The 21204-nt window shown below is 35.0% G+C and overlaps 1 protein-coding gene across 2 annotated transcripts in view; it reads left to right on the forward strand.

Moving 5' to 3' along the window:
• Positions 1-21204, forward strand: part of TLL1 (tolloid like 1) — a 232432-nt gene that overhangs the window by 165647 nt on the left and 45581 nt on the right. For both annotated transcript variants that reach the window (XM_003821793.4, XM_034959377.3), the window contains 5 exons: positions 1668-1770; positions 4360-4476; positions 5617-5762; positions 18003-18198; positions 20110-20235. In XM_003821793.4, the coding sequence (XP_003821841.2) occupies positions 1668-1770; positions 4360-4476; positions 5617-5762; positions 18003-18198; positions 20110-20235 (688 nt within the window). The remainder of the gene's footprint in view (positions 1-1667; positions 1771-4359; positions 4477-5616; positions 5763-18002; positions 18199-20109; positions 20236-21204) is intronic.

The following is a 21204-nucleotide window of genomic DNA, read 5'->3' on the forward strand; positions in this document are numbered from 1 at the left end:
GACGTGGTGGCGGGCACCTGTAATCCCAGCTACTCGGGAGGCTGAGGGATGAGAATCGCTTGAACCCGGAAGGCAGAGGTTGCAGTGAGCTGATACTGCTCCACTGCACTCCAGCCTGGGTGACAAGAGTGAAACTCTGTCTCCAATTAAAAAAAAACAAACTTATTCCACAACTTAATGTACTACATTTTTAAAAAATTACCCCCCTATTTTCTTATCCTTGGCAGATTTCTTTCTTTGTTACTAGGAAAGTACATGTTAGTCTATATGGATATTTGAAACCAACTTTGGTGTACAGTTTCATCACTGATCACTCTGGTACCTAGATATGAGATGCCATGAGAAATATTTATAGTTATCCTGTGTCATTTGGGAAAGAAGTAAGTTCATTCAGCATTGATTTGCAATAATTAGTGCTTACCTTGATGTTAAATATTGTGTTCAAGAAAGGGGAGAAGCATATACTTTCCAGCACAGAATTGGTAATACTTTTCTAGAATATGGATTCAGTATTGATTATGTTTTTATTTTCCTTCTTTCTTTCCTTCCTCTCTCCTTCTCTCCCTTTCTTTCTTCTTTTTTTCTTCCTTCCTTTGTTATTCCTTGAGACTTCTTTCACATTCAGCCTTTTGTATTTTCACAAAAGGGATTTTTGAATATTGCTACAAACTATAGTTTTGTAGTAGGAGCATTTGGAATACTCAAAATTTGTTGCTTTTGGCCAAAGTCCATCACAATTTCTAGAGTAGAGAAATGGCTTACTATGAGCCTTAAGCATCTCAGATGTTTTAAGCAGAATAGAGTTAGAATGAGTTTTTGAATGTGAAAAAAAAAATCCAAATGAATTCCATTGCATCAGATAAGCATCTTTCTCGCGTAAGTTTGGCTTTACTTTTGGTGTAATCAAGTAAGAAAAAAAGAGTTGTTTGGAAAGTAAAGTCCATTTATAAAGCAGTAAGAAAGTTGTCTTTCCTAGAATTGTCTCTTGAGTTATCTTTACACAACAGCATCATTTTGAAACAAAGCACAGAATAAGGGTCATGTACAAGATGCTGTAACTTGAAAGGTCTTTGTATATACATCTTTGGATCTAGAGAAACATAGTGACATCTGCCTTTGATTATCATTAGATGGATAAATTCTAATTCTAGGACTGTATTTAAAACATTTCAACATGCACAATGATATTATATGTTCTGGGAAAGTGGCACATGGTGGTTATTTTTAACATAATTATAGATGTCTGGTCATTTTTGAAATAAATTATTTTTAAAAAGACTTTCATAAAAAAATAGAATTCTTCATGGTTCAAGCCATGTTTATCTTGGGAAAATTCAAAATAAACTATTTGAATAAAAATTTCTGTTTGCTTTACAATTGTCCAGATTAACTTTACAGAAACTTTTTGTTAATTGCTAAAATATCTAGTTTGTTCAACTACTCATATTGTACTTCTCCTGACATTGTAAAACAGTTAAAGAAAATGGGAAAACATGGTTTCAAGGTTTGGTTCAGAAAAAAACTATTAGGATAATTATGATATAGAAAAATAATTAGCTGCACATGCATTTTTACTGTAGACCAGGGTTCCTTACCTTTAGGAGTCAAATCACTATGTGTAGATACAATCATTTTTACTCTGTGGGTTGCTTACCTCCATTTTGCAGATTGTTTTAAATTTTACAACGATGGATCTATACAAGAGTAGTTTGTGCTGGTATGACTATATTGAAGTAAGAGACGGGTACTGGAGAAAATCACCTCTCCTTGGTAAGATATCTTTTCCCTCTTATGTGGCTATGTCTCTATTCTGTCCCATCCAAAAAAACCAACCGATTCTCTCAAGAGTCATCTTAGAGTTAAAAATGTGTGTGACTAACATTATTTTTATGTTAGTTATACTTTTTTCAACCATACCAAAAATACTCAAAGACAAATGGATAAATACATTGACTGATTAATTAATTTGAGCTAGCTTAAGTTGTGAGGTAGATACTAGGATTTGAATATAATGATTGAGAATAACTTTCTCATATATTGTGCCTGTCATGAGTACTCCTCACAGTGTTTCTGTATTTTTGCTTTAAAAATCAGTTTTTGATTTTAAAAAAACTAATTGTGGGTGTTCATGTTGTGTGTTTGTGTGTTTTGTTTTTGTTTTGTTGCTAAGCCAGTAATGTAAACTATTAGGTACATGTTTGGTAGCTGGCTTCCTATGCCAAGCATATTAACTCTTATTATATTATAGATGTCACAATTTTGCTTCTCAGAGAGTTTTCTGTGGCTGAGAAGAGACATTTGTAGTTTGTGTCATAAACTGTAGCTCAGATCTGGTGCTCATGAAAGTCTGCTGCCAACGTTTAACCACAGACCACACTATTAACTTGCATAGGCAGTTTACTGTTGCCCTCTGTTTTACTTAAAGGTGAGAGCTGTTTGGAGCATGCAGGCATCTACTCTATATTGATCTTTTTCTGAGATTGTAACTTTTTCTTTACTTTTAGAAGTAGTTTTGCTCAGTTGCATTGATGAACTGTACAGCTCTTTTAACATCTAACACCTACTGAATGGGCACAATTGTATTAAAAGTGACAGCAGCCATAGTAAATCCAAGAGATCTGTAGAAATATTTAAAAATAAAGAATTGAACTAATGTGGTAAGTCAGGTTGAGGAAAACATTGTCTTCCGTATTTAGTTTCTTAGCCTAGATGAAGCAATTTTTTACATATGTACGCACAAGCCAAAGAAAATATTTCATTAAACTCATATTAGAGAAACAAATCTAGAGCTAAAATTCTGAACGACACTTCTTTTTAGAGCACCATCAGCATTACATGGCTCAATGTATAATGGACCACCAGAGTGAGGCAGTGTAATCATGGTTTTTATGTGAAAAGCTTTCCTTACTATTTCTTCTAAGACCTTGCTCCAAAAAGTGCAGCACTTAGATTGGTAGCATCAAAATCATCTAGAAAACTGTTAGAATTGTAGAAACTTGGCTCTCACTCTATATCCTCTGAATTAGGGTTTGCATTTTAATAGATTTCCTAGAAATTCAGATGCACACTACAGTTTAAAACACACTGCTCTGTGTTACCTGCCTCTAATTTGCTTTGCAATTTAGGACAATATGTCTTCACCTGTTAGCTGTTAGTATGAACTTGCTTTATGCAAGTCAGCTACATTTTTCATACACTAAAACTATGTATGCCATTTCCAGAGACACAAAAATGGATAACATGTTTGTAGAATTATTGCATGTGCTTTGTTATATTTAAGCATTTTGTGATCATGTGAAAGCTTTGAGCATAGAGTCAGACATAAGCATAAATATTTGTGGAAAGATAAGGAAGGAAGGAAGGAAGGAATGACAGGTATTATATTCATTTGCTGTAATTCATATTTCTGGATACAGAATTAGAAGAAATTAGAAATTATGCTCAAGTCTTCTGATAGTATTTGTTATTCTGCCTATACAGATATAATCTACAGATTATAGCTTTATAGATGAGATGGAATGTGTGCAGTGATAAAAGATACCAAGAGTAGCCTTGGGATTTTCCTCAGGAGTACTGTTGAACCTGGGTGAATAAAGAACTCCACTTTGAGCTGAGAGCACATTCTTTCTTTCTTTCTTTCTTTCTTTCTTTTGAAATGGAGTCTTGCTCTGTCGCCAGGCTGGAGTGCAGTGGTGCCATCTCGGCTCACTGCAACCTCTGCCTCTCGGGCTCAAGCGATTCTCCTGCCTCAGCCTCCCGAGTAGCTGGGACTATAGGCACGTGCCACTACGCCCAGCTAATTTTTGTGTTTTTAGTAGAGACGGGGTTTCACCATATTGTCCAAGATGGTCTCGATTTCTTGACCTTGTGATCCACCCACCTCGGCCTCCCAAAGTGCTGGGATTACAGGCGTGAGCCACTGTGCCTGGCCGAGAGCACATTCTTAACCAAGTCATTTCCCTGCTATTGGCCAGGTTGACAATTTGAAACCACTTTCTTAGGGTGACTTGCACCTTTTTTCTGTTCCCCATTAAATAATATTCCCCACCTTGATGCATCATTTGACCTTTTTCAAATATTGTTTTTGAGTAACCATCTTACTTCTACATATGGTAACAATACTGACATCAGTCAGCTACTCTGAGGCTGATGGTCAAATACTTTATAAATATATATGAAGACATTGTTTTGTTTATCTACCATTAGTAAGTAAATTTAAGGCACAGTTGTGGCTGCAATCACTTGGAATGGAAATGTGAACCAAATCGGTGTTTACATATTATTTGTGACTAGTACAAAAAGAACGTAGAATATAGAGTCCTATTTAGGAGTTTCTCTTTATTCTTTTATTTCTTTTAGGTAGATTCTGTGGGGACAAGTTGCCTGAAGTTCTTACTTCTACAGACAGCAGAATGTGGATTGAGTTTCGTAGCAGCAGTAATTGGGTAGGAAAAGGCTTTGCAGCTGTCTATGAAGGTAAGTCACATTGAATTTTAGAGAGTAGTTCATCTTATATCTCAACAGAAATGTTGGTTTCTTAATTTCATTACAACGACATTGTGACCATATTGTAAAATTATGAATTTTTCTGAATCTGTATTATAATATTCATACAGATAATTTTAATAAAAATACTCAGTAAATTTAAATTGCAAGAACAACCTGTTGTCTAGTATCAGTGATGTAATAATATCTAAATGTGTTCAGGATGTGTGGAGAAAAAAGCAAATGGCTCAAGAATTCTTAAAGTTTAATTGTTTCATGATAGTTTTAAAACATTATGAAGAAATTATCATTTTCCTTTGTACTGATTTTGTGTCTGTTTGGTCCCTGTATTCCTGAAATACTTTTTATTAGAGGAAATTGCACAGAAAGTAATTGTGCCGATTTCTGAGGCATGCTTTATCTAAATAAGAGAGTCAGCATTTGAGGAAGGACTTATTAAATGCTTTGTTTTATGCTTCTCTAAAACAATAAACTGGCATTGTGCTTTCTTGGCTTTAAAACCAGCTCCTTTCTTGCCAGGTTGTGGGTGGAGGAGACACTTCCTAGTACAGCAGTTTAAGTAATTTTGAAGACAGAAGATTTCTGCTTCCTTTAAACTTTTAAGTAAACGGAAGCATTTTGTTTTAAGGATTAACTGCCTAGTAGTGAAGAGGATTATTTGGAGGGAGTCACGGACGCTGCGCACATGACACTAACTCGCTGCCAGAGACCCAGTGAGTTCTGTTCAGGATGAGGCTCCTCTTCTGATGAGCTATTTTACCTGTGGTCGAAAGACCAAAGGAAGCAGCTCAGAGAATCACAGAACAAACTCACAGAGAATAAATTCACAAAGCCACTAAAGGTTTTTAAAGGTTAAAAAATACCTTTTCGTTAAGATAGGATTAAAAATTATTTATTCCTTGACCATTATCTAATATTTGTAGTTACTTTACTAGGTTTTTTTTACCACATAAATATTTGCTACATTACAACCAGTCAACTTTGATTTTTATAGCCTGGTCTTTATGTACTGAGCTACAGGAGCTGAACTTCAATGTTACCCTAGAAGAAAATGAAAATGAAATAGCATGTCCAGGCTTAGTTATTTGTTTATTTTTTGGCTTTCTTCAGCGATCTGTGGAGGTGAGATACGTAAAAATGAAGGACAGATTCAGTCTCCTAATTATCCTGATGACTATCGCCCGATGAAAGAATGTGTGTGGAAAATAACAGTGTCTGAGAGCTACCACGTCGGGCTGACCTTTCAGTCCTTTGAGGTAAAGTCTTTTAGGCTATCTTCCTGGCAAATATTCTCCATAAACGACAATGGCATTTAAGAGAATCCTCATTAAATCAGCAAAGAAACAGAGAGTCAGCCTTTTAATCAGCAAAGAAGCAAAGGATCGCTCATAAAATGCAACATCAAGAGCAAAAGGGTTTTTTTTTCTTCTTTCCTCGTTTGCAGACATTTTCAAGAAGATTAAAGTGAGTTTACATTATCTGTGCTATTTGAATTAGAATGTTTGAAGTACTGACAATAGTTTCTTTTGACAAATGCACAGGCTTATTTCACAAGAGGGTCCATTAAGTAATAGAACTTTTATTTCTCTTCTAAACTAAGAGATTAAAAGGTAGAAAGTCTTTTTTGTAAGAGGAACAAAACATTTTTCACCTTTTTTTTTTTTTACCGTAACACAGGTAATTGTTTATATCAAAAATAGGGATTTTAAGTGTTCTTACGAGCTTTCAACCTCCTTACAAATATTCATCAGGGAGATCAGCAGCATCATTGTGTTATTAGATGACGGGTCAGAAGAAACCAAAGGCCAATCAGAATTTTTGGATCAAAGTCTGTGTCCAGAACTAACACGCCGGCCCGTGAGTCATTTTTGTGGGATGAAAGGGACTGAGTTAACGATTTAAAGCCAAGAAATAGAGGAATTTCTCAGGAACTCCAGAGTATGTTTAAATCAGAGTTGGTCTAGTAATTGAGAGCCCAAGCTGAAGTGGAGAAGAACAATGAGATGCAGGTGGTAGGTCCCAACCAGGGTTAGAAATTTAGATACATGATTGGAGATGGAGTCTTTACTGATTGGAAGACTAATTCACCAAGTGATCAGAAGGTAGTAATGAGCCCTACCACCCAGTGGGTAGTAATGAGCACTATGAACACTACTTACTGAGGGCAGTGACCGTGGTCATGGTTGTGTGTCTGTACCTGCAGCAGGAGCACCAGGAGAATCCAGGGATTGCCAGTAAAGTCAGAGAATCTCTCATCCTCATCTGCATGCCTGTACATTCTATTTCTTCAGTACTTGTCTCTGTCCCCTTGCATGTAGCATTTAACTTCCCAGATGTATTTCCTTTTGTTACCAAATATATATATACTTTCTACTTTAATCATTATGTTGTATTTTATGCTCCAGACCATTTTTTTTTGTACTTTTGGAAACTTTGGTTTTGCCATTATTTGATTGACAGTTGAACTTTGTTAATTTAATGGACTAATAGGTTTGCAAATACTGTTCAAATAGACTGGTTTATTGTTGATAGTTAATTAAAATTGAGTAGAAAAATTTCACCCATGATTTAGACAAAAAAAGGCTCATAAAAATTATCCACCCAATGTCTGTGTTTGCTGTGTTTTGTGATATTTCAAGAATTAAGAGATTAACTGTCTTTTAATATGTAATTCAGTTTTTTTGTGGAATTCTATTATAGACATGATGTCAGAAAATTCATTCATTCCATCAGCCTGAAAACTGATGCATGAAGTTGCTACCTTAGTTGATTTGTAGTTTATTTTTTTATTTATCAATGCAATAGCAGTGACAGTCTTCAAAAATAAGATAACATAAAGACAAATGGAAAAGATATGCACCTCAGGCACTTAGAACCATGCCTGACACACAGTAGTTACTTAATAAATACTTGTTTACTGAATGAATGAATCAGTGATGACTACGGTTTATGACCTGGGAAAAGTCATGTCATAGAATGGCTGAGAGTACATTTTATTTATTGTCTCTAGTTTCCTGTCCTATCTTCATATTACTTTATTTCTATGTTTCTGCCTCCCTCATTTATATGTTAGACACATTATGGTATCTGGTAGATCTCTTGTCTTTACATGACCAAAACCGAACCCTTGCTTATTTTATTTTACTTACTAAACCCACTCTTCTTCTATTTATGTCAGTACTATTTCAGTACTTTTTGTCACCGCTTACCCAAGGAACATCCTTAATTCTACCTTTTCTCTTAAGCCCTGCAGCCAATCTATCAGCATATATCAGTTGCTTTGTCTTCAAACTATACCTCATACACGATGACTTTACACCACCACTGTTCTCATCATCACCCCTTTGCTTGGAACTCACAGGAAGAACCTCAGGTCTCTACTCTTGCTCTGCATATCCCGTTCTTCACCTCAAAACCAGAGTGATGCTTTTACAATGTACGTTAGATTATGACACTGCGCTACTGACAGGGGATTTCCATCACACCTAAAATAACATCTAGACTCGATTATCATGGGCCACGGTACTTTTGATTGGTCTTTGGCTCCTCCTCACTCCCTCTGTGTCAGCTCGTCTCGCCCTCTTTCTCTTTCTTAGAAACACCAACCTCACTCCCACATCACAGCATTTACCACTGATGTTCCGCTGCCTCAGGTCTTTGCTTTTACTCTCCTGTTACTATATTTGGATCTCTGCTTAATTACTGCCTTCTTAAAAAGTTCTTGGCTGATAACACTACTTAAAATACTTTCTTACCTACAATTATCTCTAAATCATCACTCTGTTTTATTTTTAGTAAATTGCACTTCCAACTACCGGAATTTATGCTGCATATCTCTTTATGTACATGTTTATTATCTGTCTCTCTCACTAGAATATGTCCACCAACGGATTGGGATCTTACCTGTGTCTCTGATCATTTTGTTAGGATTTTACCTGTGTCTCTGATCATTTTATCTCCAGCAACATTGTTTGTGAGATTAATGTTGGGTAATAGATGAGAAAAATGGATGGATGGATTATATGTAAGTCAATGTATGAATGTGTGACGGTTGGCAGATGAAAATGAATATATCCTTTATTAAAGGCATGTAAGTTTCCATGCAGAGGGAAACAAGCCTGGATAGATAAGAAAGATTTAGATTATGGAGTACCTGGTATGGTGAAGTTAGACTGACTTTAGACTAGAGACGCTGAGTTTCAAGAAATTCACAAGTCACAGGATTTAAAGGTGCCTAATAGACATCTAAATCTTCTAGGCAAGGAAACTGAGTTTATGCCGCTAACCTAGTATCACACTGGTGAGTACTAAAAGAGCATTAAAACCCAGGTACATTTGATCCTGATTTTGTTTGCAAATCTGCTTATTTACTAAAATTTTGGAAGCCTAAAATTAATATTTGCAGTGCCTTCTAGGTCATTCACAGACATGTACACAGCAGCAAATTTTGAGTCACCTAATGTGCCCATTGCCAGCTGTGATGTGCCTTACTGAGAAAACACGTGTGTCAGATTATCTTCGTTCAGACATGTATGGTGTATATATAGGGCTGTTGGGTAAGAGTTCAGTATTAATAAATGGGCAACCTGTATTAATGCGTCTTTAAACAGAAACGCACAAAACAAAATGTTGTGCCTAGAATCTCACAGGAACTGTAACCCTAGGAGCAATGAATCAGTACTTGCTAGTTCAGTATTCCGAGCAACTTAATAGACTGTAACTAGCATGAATATCAAGAATCAGCTTTATATATTTTCTTATTTGTTCTAATAGTCATTAGGTGGTTGTTTAATTTAGTCAATTATCTGTTTATATCAGTTTTTTTGTTTACATATGTTTTCAATATGGGTATTATACATTTTATACATATTTGTGTTGAAAATGTATAATCAAAATGTTTTCATAAATTTTCAATATTATATGATTTTACCTGATAAAGTACAGTTTTTATTCACTGATTCTAGTCTTTGCCTTGTTTCGAAAACTGTTTATATTTTTGTTTATTATTCTTTTTTTTTTGAGATGGAGTCTTGCTCTGTTTCGCCCAGGCTGCAAGGCAGTGGCGCAATCTCGGTTCACTGCAACCTCCACCTCCCAGGTTCAAGCGATTCTCCTGCCTCAGCCTCCCGAGTAGCTGGGACTACAGGCATGTGCCACTGTGCCTGGCTAATTTTTTGTATTTTTAGTAGAGACAGGGTTTCACCATGTTAGCCAGGTTGGTCTCGATCTCCTGAATTCGTGATCTGCCCTCCTTGGCCTCCCAAAGTGCTGGGATTACAGGTATGAGCCACCGCACCTGGCCTCATTTATTATTCTTTATAGTAACTAATATAATATATAATTAATAATATATTATATTATATTATTATTCTTCAGATATAAGGACCATGAAGATAAACTTGTCCATCATGCTGTTGAAATCTACTTTAAAGAACTTCTTAGCTGTCCATCATTCATGCTTCTATGTGAATTTATGTCATGGCTTTACCTTTGCCAGTGCCATTTGCATTTTCATGAAAGTGCTCAAATAAAGTTTATGTGTCTTTGTGAATGAGTTTCAGGAATCTTTGAGCAGGAAGGAACACTATTTGGCAGGTAATAGAATCTTGATGCCTCTGTAATTATACCATTTGGGAAGTGATGTGGTCTGGATGTTTGTGTCTACCCAAAATTTATATGGTGAAACACTGATTCCAAAGGTGATGGTATTAGCAGTGGGGTCTTTGGGACGTGATTAGTCATGAGAGTGGAGCCCTCATGAATGAATCAGTGCTCCTATAAAAGAGGCCTAGGGGCTAGGAGCTGTGGCTCATGCCTGTAATCTCAGCACTTTGGGAGGCCTAGGCGGGCGGATCACCTGAGGTCAGGAGTTCAAGACCAGCCTGACCAACATGGTGAAACCCCGTCTCTACTAGAAATACAAAATTAGCTGGGCGTGGTGGTGGGCGCCCGTAATCCCAGCTACTCAAGAGGCTGAGGCAGGGGAATCGCTTGAACCTGGGAGACAGAGTTTGCAGTGAGCCAGGATCGTGCCACTGCACTCTAGCCTGGGCAACAAGAGCGAAATTCCATCTCGGAAAAAAAAAAAGAAAGAAAAAAAGGCCTAGGGAGCTTCTACCATGTGAGGGCAAAATGAAAAGGCAACGCTTATGAAGAGGGCCCTCACCAGACACTGAATCTGCTAGTGCCTTAACCTTGAACTTCCAGCCTTGAAAACTATGGAAATAAATTTCGTGGTTTGTAAACCACCCTATCTATGATATTTTCTCATAGCATCTGGAATGGACTAATACAGGAAGTTTTCTCTCCTCTGGTAGTTATTGGATACATTATTTCTTAAGACCAGTATACTGAAGTGAGTTTGTATATGAATATAGATTCCCTCTGAAAGTAATTTGGAAAGCTTGTTCTCTATTTAGCAGCAGAATCATTTGTAAAGAAGCTTCTAGTACTATTATTTTATTTGAGAATTTTCAGTAAGAAGAAATACAAAAGAGAAAAAGTTTGGAAGGCTGGAAATGTTTACAGTAACAGCTTCAAAGGAATGTCACTAAAGCAGAAAAGAAGTGAAACAAACCTGGAGCTTACTTTTGTTTAAATTGAAATTACCACGTACATTAGTTCAAACGGTATTAAGTTTGAGGTACTTGTCAACATTACTACACATTCTGATTTGGTGATACTTTCCTTATGAAAACCAGAGCTGATTAATACCATTAACCACCACAGCTGCAAGCTGAAACATTCTAAACTATGTGCATAAGTTTTTATCTTGGTACTTGGTAGATTGCTTGTCTAAAAGTAATCCTTTAAATCCTTTAAATATTTTTTATTAATTTAATGATAAGTAGACTAGTCTTTGTGAATGAACTAAAAAGCCGAGATAAGGAGGTTTTAATTAGTTAAGGATTTTCTGCTTGCCATGTACTGTTTCTGGGAACTTAGCTGAGAATATATTTTAGTAATGGCTATAAAACAGAGGAGTTATGCAGCTCTTCATGAATTACGGTCTAGGCTATCCTTGTGTCTGAAAGATTAGCACTTGTTAGTTTCAATCAACTTGCCCAAGGTTGCACAACTGGTAGCACTATGATCAAAATGAAGCCCTGGCTCTGTGCATTGATGTCACCAGGTCTAGTAGTAAAGAGAAGCGTCAGTATTCTATTAATATAATATTATGGCATTCAAATCTTTCCTTTTGTAACTATCTTCACTTATACATTTTTGTTGTTTAATCATTATGTGTCAGTCCATCAGAGGCATGTCTGTTTTATTCACCACTGTTCACATACTGTCAAGTGAATATTATTTGGCCATAGCAGGTTTACAATAAAATTATTAAATTTATGAGTAATCAAAAAATACTTGAATCATGAAGAAAAAAATGAAGTGGCAGCAGTTAAATAAACCATTCACATGAAAATAAACCTAAGCAAGACCTATGATGTTGCTTTTAACATGTTTGAACTTTTTTTTGAGCTGTAATTATTCATGTGTTGTGTCAACTTAATTTTAAATATTACTACTAATAAATATTATTAAATAAGATAATATAATTTAAAATAATTATGTATTAAGCTTTTCACCTTTTTATTCAATGTTCCTTTTGTTTATACTATTATTTCCTAGACTTTACTAGATTTTTCTCATTATAAAAATTATTTTTAATTTTTAATGATAAATGCTCATTTGCATTGTTTTTATTAATCAGTTTTATTTAACATTTTCCCCCAAAGCATAAACAGCTTTAACATTGCTCCAAGTGTATATCATTTAAAATAATACTATCTATACAAGTTGCATCACTTAGATTGCATTAATTATATCTGATTACATTAGCTATGTTTTTTTTTATTTTTTTATTTATTTTTATTTTTTATTATACTTTAAGTTTTAGGGTACATGTGCACATTGTGCAGGTTAGTTACATATGTATACACACATATGTTTATTGCGGCATTATTCACAATAGCAAAGACTTGGAACCAACCCAAATGTCCAACAATGATAGACTGGATTAAGAAAATGTGGCACATATACACCATGGAATACTATGCAGCCATAAAAAATGATGAGTTCATATCCTTTGTAGGGACATGGATGAAATTGGAAACCATCATTCTCAGTAAACTATCGCAAGAACAAAAAACCAAACACCGCATATTCTCACTCATAGGTGGGAATTGAACAATGAGATCACATGGACACAGGAAGGGGAATACCATACTCTGGGGACTGTGGTGGGGAGGGGGGAGGGGGGAAGGATAGCATTGGGAGATATACCTAATGCTAGATGACGAGTTAGTGGGTGCAGCGCACCAGCATGGCACATGTATACATTAGCTATGTTTTAAAGCTACATTGTAACAGTCATGAGAACTATATTTGATTAAAGCAAAATATACATAACATAAAATTTTCCATCTTAACCAGTTGTTAAGTGTACAGTTCAGTAGTGTTAAGTAGATTCAAAATGTTCAAGCAATTTCCAGAACTCTTCATCTTGCAAAGCTGAAACACTATCCCATCACACAAAAACACCCTAATTTTTTCCTCCTTCCCCTAATTCCTTATGGCAACCTCCATTCTTTCTGTCTCTATGAATTAGAGAATTTTAAGTACCCCTTTTTAATACTTAAATTAAATATTTAATTTAATTTAATTTAATATTTAATTAAATATTAATTAAATATTTAATTTAATTAATATTAAATTAATTAAAGGTGGAATAATATTCCATTGTATGTGTATACCACATTTTATTTATCCATTCATCTATCAATGAACCTGTGGATTGCTTCCACTTTTTGGCTATTGTGAAAATGCTGCTATGAACGTAAGTATGCAAATATCTCTACAAGACTGTGCTTTCAATTCTTTGGGGTATTTACCCAGAAGTGGTATTGCTAGATCATATGGTAATTCTATTTTTTATTTTTTAGGGAGCATGGGATACCTTTTACTAAAAATTATTATCTAGAAATTTCTAAGTTTTCAGAGATTTTTATAAATAACTAGATACCGCAATAGATATTTGTGCAATGGCATATTGATTTGGAAATTTGGTTATCAAATGAAGGCAAGCATGTGAGTGTGTCCCAAGCCTGGGCGTGACCCCTACCTCCAGGGCTGGCTTTCCTTCAGTGCCAGAGCTCATCCACATGCACTGACCACTAAACTCTGTACAGGTTGGCAGGTTTAGAATGAGAAGTTGACCACTTTTGGTTAAATTTATTTTAGTTGTTGCTAAATAGAAATCACTTACTTTTTCTATGGTTCATCTTCATTCTGCATTAAAGATATGAACCCTCAGTAGTGAAATGTACTATGAATCCCTTCTGACTAGTCTTTGTACATGTTCTTCCTTCTTTGTGTATTTGGCTCTACTTCTGATATCATTTACTTATTAGTTTTCTGAAAATTGTTCAGAGCTTACTATCACTTCCCCTATATTCTCTATGAAGATATTAGGTCTGTTTACATTATGATAAACTTGTCATATTAATACATGGTTTATGCTCTGCTTACCTTAAAGTGTGTAAGAAATCGGCATCATCTTTATTTATTATATGTTTATTGTGTGTTTAATTATACATGACGTTGAGTTCAGCTCCCAGTTATCTGAACTGTATCCATGCTTTAACTCAAAAAGAAACTGCTCTTTCTCTTTTCTTTTTTCTCTTTTTTCTTTTTTCTCCTCCCTCCCTCCCTCCCTCCCTTCTTTCTTCCCTCCCTCCTTTCCTTCCTTCCTTCCTTCCTTCCTTCTTTCCTTCCTCTTTCTTTCCTTTCTTTTCTTTGTTTCTTTTTCATTCTTTCTATAAATCATTGCCTTTGGTGTTCTTTTACTGATGAAGCTTAAAGTTACTGGCATGACATCGATGGACTTGATTCACATTTTAGTTTCAATCATATTTATTTCTATCCATTCCATATATTAATTGATGAAGTAATTTGATGTAGCTCAAGAAAATGTTGCACAAATGACACAAAGTAACTCAAATATTCATTTGTGCTCATTGTTATCACTCGTGTTGATGTAGCTGATGAAGTATAATTATTATTAGTACAAATGGAGTAAATTCATTGTGCAAGCCTTGCATTTAGGATTAAACTGGAAAAATAAGTAACTGAAGACCATTCAGGTAATTGACGAGATATCTAGAATTGTTGTTGTAAAGATATAATGTATTTCCAAATATCATAAATTCATGTAGATGAGGCACATATTATTTTCTAGGCAACTCAAAATCTGTGGCATTCACTGTGTGAGAATGCTGTTGCCCCAAATACCGGGTACATATTTAATATGTAAATAATATGTAATGCATAAATATGTACTAGTGAATTTAACCCTATAATTAGCTATTTTTACCTGTGAAATATTTACTCTTTGTGTATCATATAAAATATTTAAAATTACAATTTTTACTAAGTAACCAGTGAATACACTGTAAATTAAAATGTAAAGTGAATGATTGTATATCTATTAAAGGAATAGAGTTTTATAGACCAGGCAATATATAAATTATCCTATTTCTTTTTAATCATTGAAGAAATCTGACATTTTGAGTTTCATTTTCAATAGGAACTATGTTGTCTTCCTTGTTTGTACCATAATTTTTAATAATAATCTTCCTAAAATAGTAATTAAAACCCTTTTTAATTAACATTTTTAATTTTTACACTAGCCTGATTTCTAATATGAAGCAATGTAATATTATCTTTTTTAAATTTATTTTATTTTGTGATGGAGTCTCAGTGTGTTGCCCAGGCTGGAGTGCAGTGGCACGATCTTGGCTCACTGCAACCTCCACCTCCTGGGTTCAAGCAATTCTCTGCCTCAGACTCCCAAGTAGCTGGGATTACAGGTGCCTGCCACCATGCCCAGCTAATTGTTTTGTATTTTTAGTAGAGACAGTGTTTCACCACCTTGGCCAGGCTGGTCTTGAACTCCTGACCATGTGATCCACCTGCTAAGACCTCCCAAAGTCCTGGGATTACAGGTGTGAGCCACCGTGCCTGGTCATAATATTATTTTTATTAATGGACCTTCTACTACAAGATGTTGCTTCCTTCATTGTGTATTCTCAATTCTTGTGGTTTTCTATCTCATTCTTTCTCCCCCTCTTCCAATAGGATTAGTGAATCAGGAGCAGTTCATTCTGTGCTGCTTTAGCAGGGGAGGATAGTTTGGTTTGCCAAGACTTTGGTTATTTTGTCTACAGTTTTGTCATTTATTCTGTTATCAAACTCTATAACTTGAAATCTGAGATATTATTTTCTGTATTGTCCCCTTGACCAAGAACAGCCTTTGGCCATCTGGAAATGTTCTCATATTTATAGAGAACCCTGATTTTGAAGGGATTATATTAAAGACTGAGATAAGAGGTTATATATATATATATATATTTGGCCAAATTGGGCTTGTCACCCCTGGTGACCAATTGAGTTAGTTTTTAAAATGTGCTTTTAAAATTAGATATTCTTTATGTAAATATTTTCCATTTATTCCCATAATTGTACACTCACAAAAATAATTTATTTTTAGGAAAAATATGGATTTATGAAAAGTATCCAATGAGCACCTACCTTAAAATTACAGCCTTCTCTCCCCCACCCAATTTCTCATACATCTCTCATCCAGTTACTAACTAGGCCTGTTCTTAATTAATTTCTGAGATCAGATTATATCAGGAAACTTCAGGGTGGCCATAGCCATCTTCTCACACTTCTTATCTTGCTACGCTTTCTATTTTTCCATTGAATTTATGACTTTCTAATATTTTATGATTTAATTATTTATTTTGTTTATTGTTGCTTTTCTGGCTACTCATCAGTAGAATGCAAGCACCAGGAGGGCAAGGTTATTTGATATTTTTCTGAATGATGCATACCAAGCAGAGAGAGTGCCTAGTGGAGAGTAGGCACTGAGTATTTTGTGACTAGGAAGCAGCAAATGTAGTACCTAGTTCTAAGTAAATCTGTGCTTCAAAGTGTATTTTTTTTGTTTGTCCTTATACTACCTCATTTGAAGACTATTATTGTTAGTGTTTTGATAAGGCAGAAAACATATTTTTCTACCAACTATACTGGCAGTTTCATGCGTTCAAGTTGCAGTTCCATGGACATTCCCCGATATTCCTTGACATTCTACGTATTCCTTAACACTAGTAACAGCGTTCCATAAATTAACGAATTGTATGTTGAGTGATATTGACAACATTTGATACTTTTCATGGTGTTTTAATTGTAGATATCTCTGCTTTCTACTTTTAAATACCTAATAAGCAGTTGACTCTTTGAAGACTTTAGTTCTAGTGGTCAACTTCTGTGAAAGGTGAAAAACAAGAATTTTACATAAAAATTGTCTTACAATTTTTAAAACAATTTATAAATTTTGTTTTTTTTGTTGGTTTGTTTTCAGAAGTTCAGGGCTGAAACATGGGTCCATGAACATATAGTTCCCCAAAAAGTGTCATAGGCCAATAGTCTGACCTGATATTTGCATTCATTTGTTAAGGAAAGAGATTGAGTTTCCCCTGATTATCTGGGCTGAGAGGAGTGTGTTGAGATAAAAAGCCTCATCCAAACAAGGCCATATTTCCTTGGGAAAGGGAAAACCACTGTTGATTCTACTATATAGTAGTCTTTCTCTACACAGCCAGGTTAATTATGGAGAAAGAATTCAATAGACTAAGGAAGAACAGTAATCCCATATTATCAGATTTTCGTTTCAAAAAGAGATTTATAACCAAAAATAGTGCTACATTTGTTCAGAGTATTTGAATCCAAATTTTCTATGAATACAATAATGATTTTATTGAAAGACTATGGAGCAATTTTTTTTATTATACTTTAAGTTTTAGGGTACATGTGCACATTGTGCAGGTTAGTTACATATGTATACATGTGCCATGCTGGTGCGCTGCACCCACTAACTCGTCATCTAGCATTAGGTATATCTCCCAATGCTATCCCTCCCCCCTCCCCCCACCCCACCACAGTCCCCAGAGTGTGATATTCCCCTTCCTGAGTCCATGTGATCTCATTGTTCAATTCCCACCTATGAGTGAGAATATGCAGCAATTTTTATAACTATGATTCAGAAGAAGTTATATATTACTTGCAGCAGTGTATCAGGCCCAGATTTTTAGTGATAATTTTTAATTTTGGATTTTTTTCAGCCTCTATTGAATGAAGAATTTCTACTTGTAGTTTAATTTTCTTTTAAAAGACAACTAATTTCTGCTGATCCTGACTCATGTGGATGTACTGTTTCATAGTTATTTTTTATCCTTCCCTGTCTACTAGAATAACATTCTTTGTTCATGGCTATTACAGTGTACGTTCGTGAGAAACATTCAAGGACACTCATTTGATACAAATAACTTTTTATATTAACAAATCAGAAGTATGGCACTGAGAAGACATCTATCTTCCTATAGAAAATGTTTTATCTATAAACATATATTTTCACATATTTTTTTCTGTTGCAGATTGAAAGACATGACAACTGTGCTTATGACTACCTGGAAGTTAGAGATGGAACCAGTGAAAATAGCCCTTTGATAGGGCGTTTCTGTGGTTATGACAAACCTGAAGATATAAGATCTACCTCCAATACTTTGTGGATGAAGTTTGTTTCTGATGGAACTGTGAACAAAGCAGGGTTTGCTGCTAACTTTTTTAAAGGTAATTTGAAATAATTTTCAAATGTCAGATTTTCTTTCTCAAGGATAATTGTAGTGTTTAGCTTTGATTTAGGGGAGAACTAGAGAAAGTTGTATTGAAAGTTGAATATGAATAAGGATATTTTGGAGAGTTTCGATAGAAAAGGTTATTAATAAAATACTAGAGTTTAGAACTTCATAGCACAGGATAGGAATTCCATTAGGATATTCTACCATCTGTTTTTTATGAAATAGTCAAAACAGCAAGTTCCAGAAAAGGATATACAGACAGAAAGAAAATATTTGCAATGCAAATAACCAACCAAGAATTCATGAACAGAAGAAGGTTACTGACATGAAGTTTATCTATTTGTTTCCAGGTGCCAGCATTACTCCCTTTCAGACTAGTATTCCCCCACATTGAAAATAATTTATGGTCTCCTTAGCAGAATATTCTGGTATCTAAAATGTCTTTTTGACAAATAATTATCTCTGATCAGCTTTGATTTTGAAATGCATAACTACATTTCAGTTTATTCTTATGTCCCATATTTTGTATGTATTGTGAGGTGAAAGGAAAGCAAATATTTTGGTGAAAATATTAACATCACATATGCATTTAGGAAATTCATTGACACTTATGTTGTGTGTCATTATAGAATAAAATTTTTCTATGGGAAGAGAAAGCAAAATTTTCCTCCATATTGATTTTATAGGATAAATGATATAGGATAGGATAAAGGATTCAATTGTGTATTGCAAAACTTAGAGTGATAGATATGTAAATATTGTCATAATTTAAAGAAGATCAGTATAATGGATTTTCCCTGGAAGCTATTTTATTCATCATATGAAATGAAAGATAGAAAAACTTGGCACTTTTACTACAGGTATTAAAAGAATTCATTAAAATATCCATTTACATGTTTGAAATTTTCTGTATGTGATATATTTCATAGAAGAAACATGCTATCAAGCTTCTTTCATGTGATATTCATATATTTACTTATCAAAATCAAGTGTCTTGCTGATGCATAATTTCTTCAGAGAATGTTTACTATTTGTCTAACTCACATGAGGTTATTCCTGAAGAGTGAGATTATGGAGTATCCTGTCACATACATTTAAAAAAAATTATATATTGTATATATATACTTTATGTATATTTTGGGTTTCAATATACAATTATACAGTATGTATATTTATTAAAATGGGGTTATCATATTTTCTGGAGCAAAATGTCTATATAAGAAACACAATGTTTTAAATTTAAAGAGATCCAGTCAATTTCTGAGTTTTATACCTTTTAATTTATGTTCACCACAATCTATTTCTAAATAATGATATTTCTTTAAAAGAATTTTTGCTGATATATCTGTTAAGCTATAATGTAAAATTAGCGTTGCTGAAGCTATGCTTTTTAGTAAGTTTTTAAATTTCATTCTGAAAAAAGGCTAGGCTTCATTATCCTCATTTGACTTCAAATTCAGAAAAACACACACTGTGTCTGAGATAAGGTGATCTTCAGCTGGCCCAGCAATAGGTTTCCAGGCCTTCTGTGGGTTTTTTGACAATGCTTAGTTAGCAGCAACATGAATTTGTATACGTTATCCATCAGGGGCTTATACGTTGTTCCTGCTCCTTTGCTGATAGAAGCAATGGAAGCAATGAATTGTTTCCATTTTATTTGGAACCATTAAGCATGGTAGTTTTTTAGAAAGATTTACGCCCTCATATATATATATAAGAATAGCATGGAAAAGAACCCCCAACCATGATTCAGTTACCTCTCACCAGGTCCCTCTTATGACACGTGAGAATTTTGGGAGATATCATTCAAGGTGAGATTTGGGTGGGGACACAGCCAAACCATTTCACATACATACACACATATATATGTATAGTTGTTCTATAACTATGACCATTTTCATAGAGGAAGACGAGTGTGCCAAACCTGACCGTGGAGGCTGTGAGCAGCGATGTCTGAACACTCTGGGCAGTTACCAGTGTGCCTGTGAGCCTGGCTATGAGCTGGGCCCAGACAGGAGGAGCTGTGAAGGTATGACTGCACTCCTTCCTGGACCCCCACCCCCCACAATTATTTATTTCTTATATTCTCATTCTCTGTCTGTCTTCCTCTTTCTTTCCCTTTTTCCTATAGTGACCTCTTTCCTCAATTAGTAAGACTCAATTCACAGTCACAGCTGATGTGAAACCTTACCTGAATTCTTGTTATAGAATGGGTCCTTTCCTCCTTTGATTACCAGGCCACCTTGTTTATATATGTATAACACACCATATTAGTCCATTCTCACGCTGCTAATACAGACACATTAGCATAATTATTATGCTAATGAAAACATACCCAAGACTGGGTAATTTGTAGTAGAAAGAGATTTAATGGACTCACAGTTCCACATGGCTGGTGAGGCCTCACAATAATGGGAGAAGACAAAAGAAGAGCAAAGGCACGTCGTATATGGCAGCGAGCCAGAAAGCATGTGCAGGGGACTCCTTTTTGTAAAATCATCAGATTTCGTAAGACTTTCTCACTATCGTGAGAACAGCGTGGAAAAGACTCCCCCCAACCATGATTCAGTTACCTCCCACCAGGTCCCTCCCATGACATGTGGGAATTATGGGAGCTGTCATTCAAGATGAGATTTGGGTGGGGACACAGCCAAACCATTTCACACATATATAAATAAATGTATCTATACTTGTTTCTATCTAGATTCATCTATATATAAATCTACATCTAGTCCTAGATTTATATCCATCCTTCCTTTCATCCATCCATCCATTCACCAGGCCACTGTGTTTGTACATATTAATGTATCTGTAGATATCTCTGTCTAGATCTAGATTTTTATCTATCCATCCTACCATCATTCATTCATCCATCTGTCATACCAGGCCACCATGTATATGTATGTTACTATATCTAGATCTATTTCTGTCTCTATCTAGATCAGATTTTCATCCACCCATCTATATATCTATTCATCCCTCCATTTCTCCATCCATC

Source organism: Pan paniscus, chromosome 3 (genome assembly GCF_029289425.2).
Source record: "Pan paniscus chromosome 3, NHGRI_mPanPan1-v2.0_pri, whole genome shotgun sequence".
NCBI classification, from domain to species: domain Eukaryota; kingdom Metazoa; phylum Chordata; class Mammalia; order Primates; family Hominidae; genus Pan; species Pan paniscus.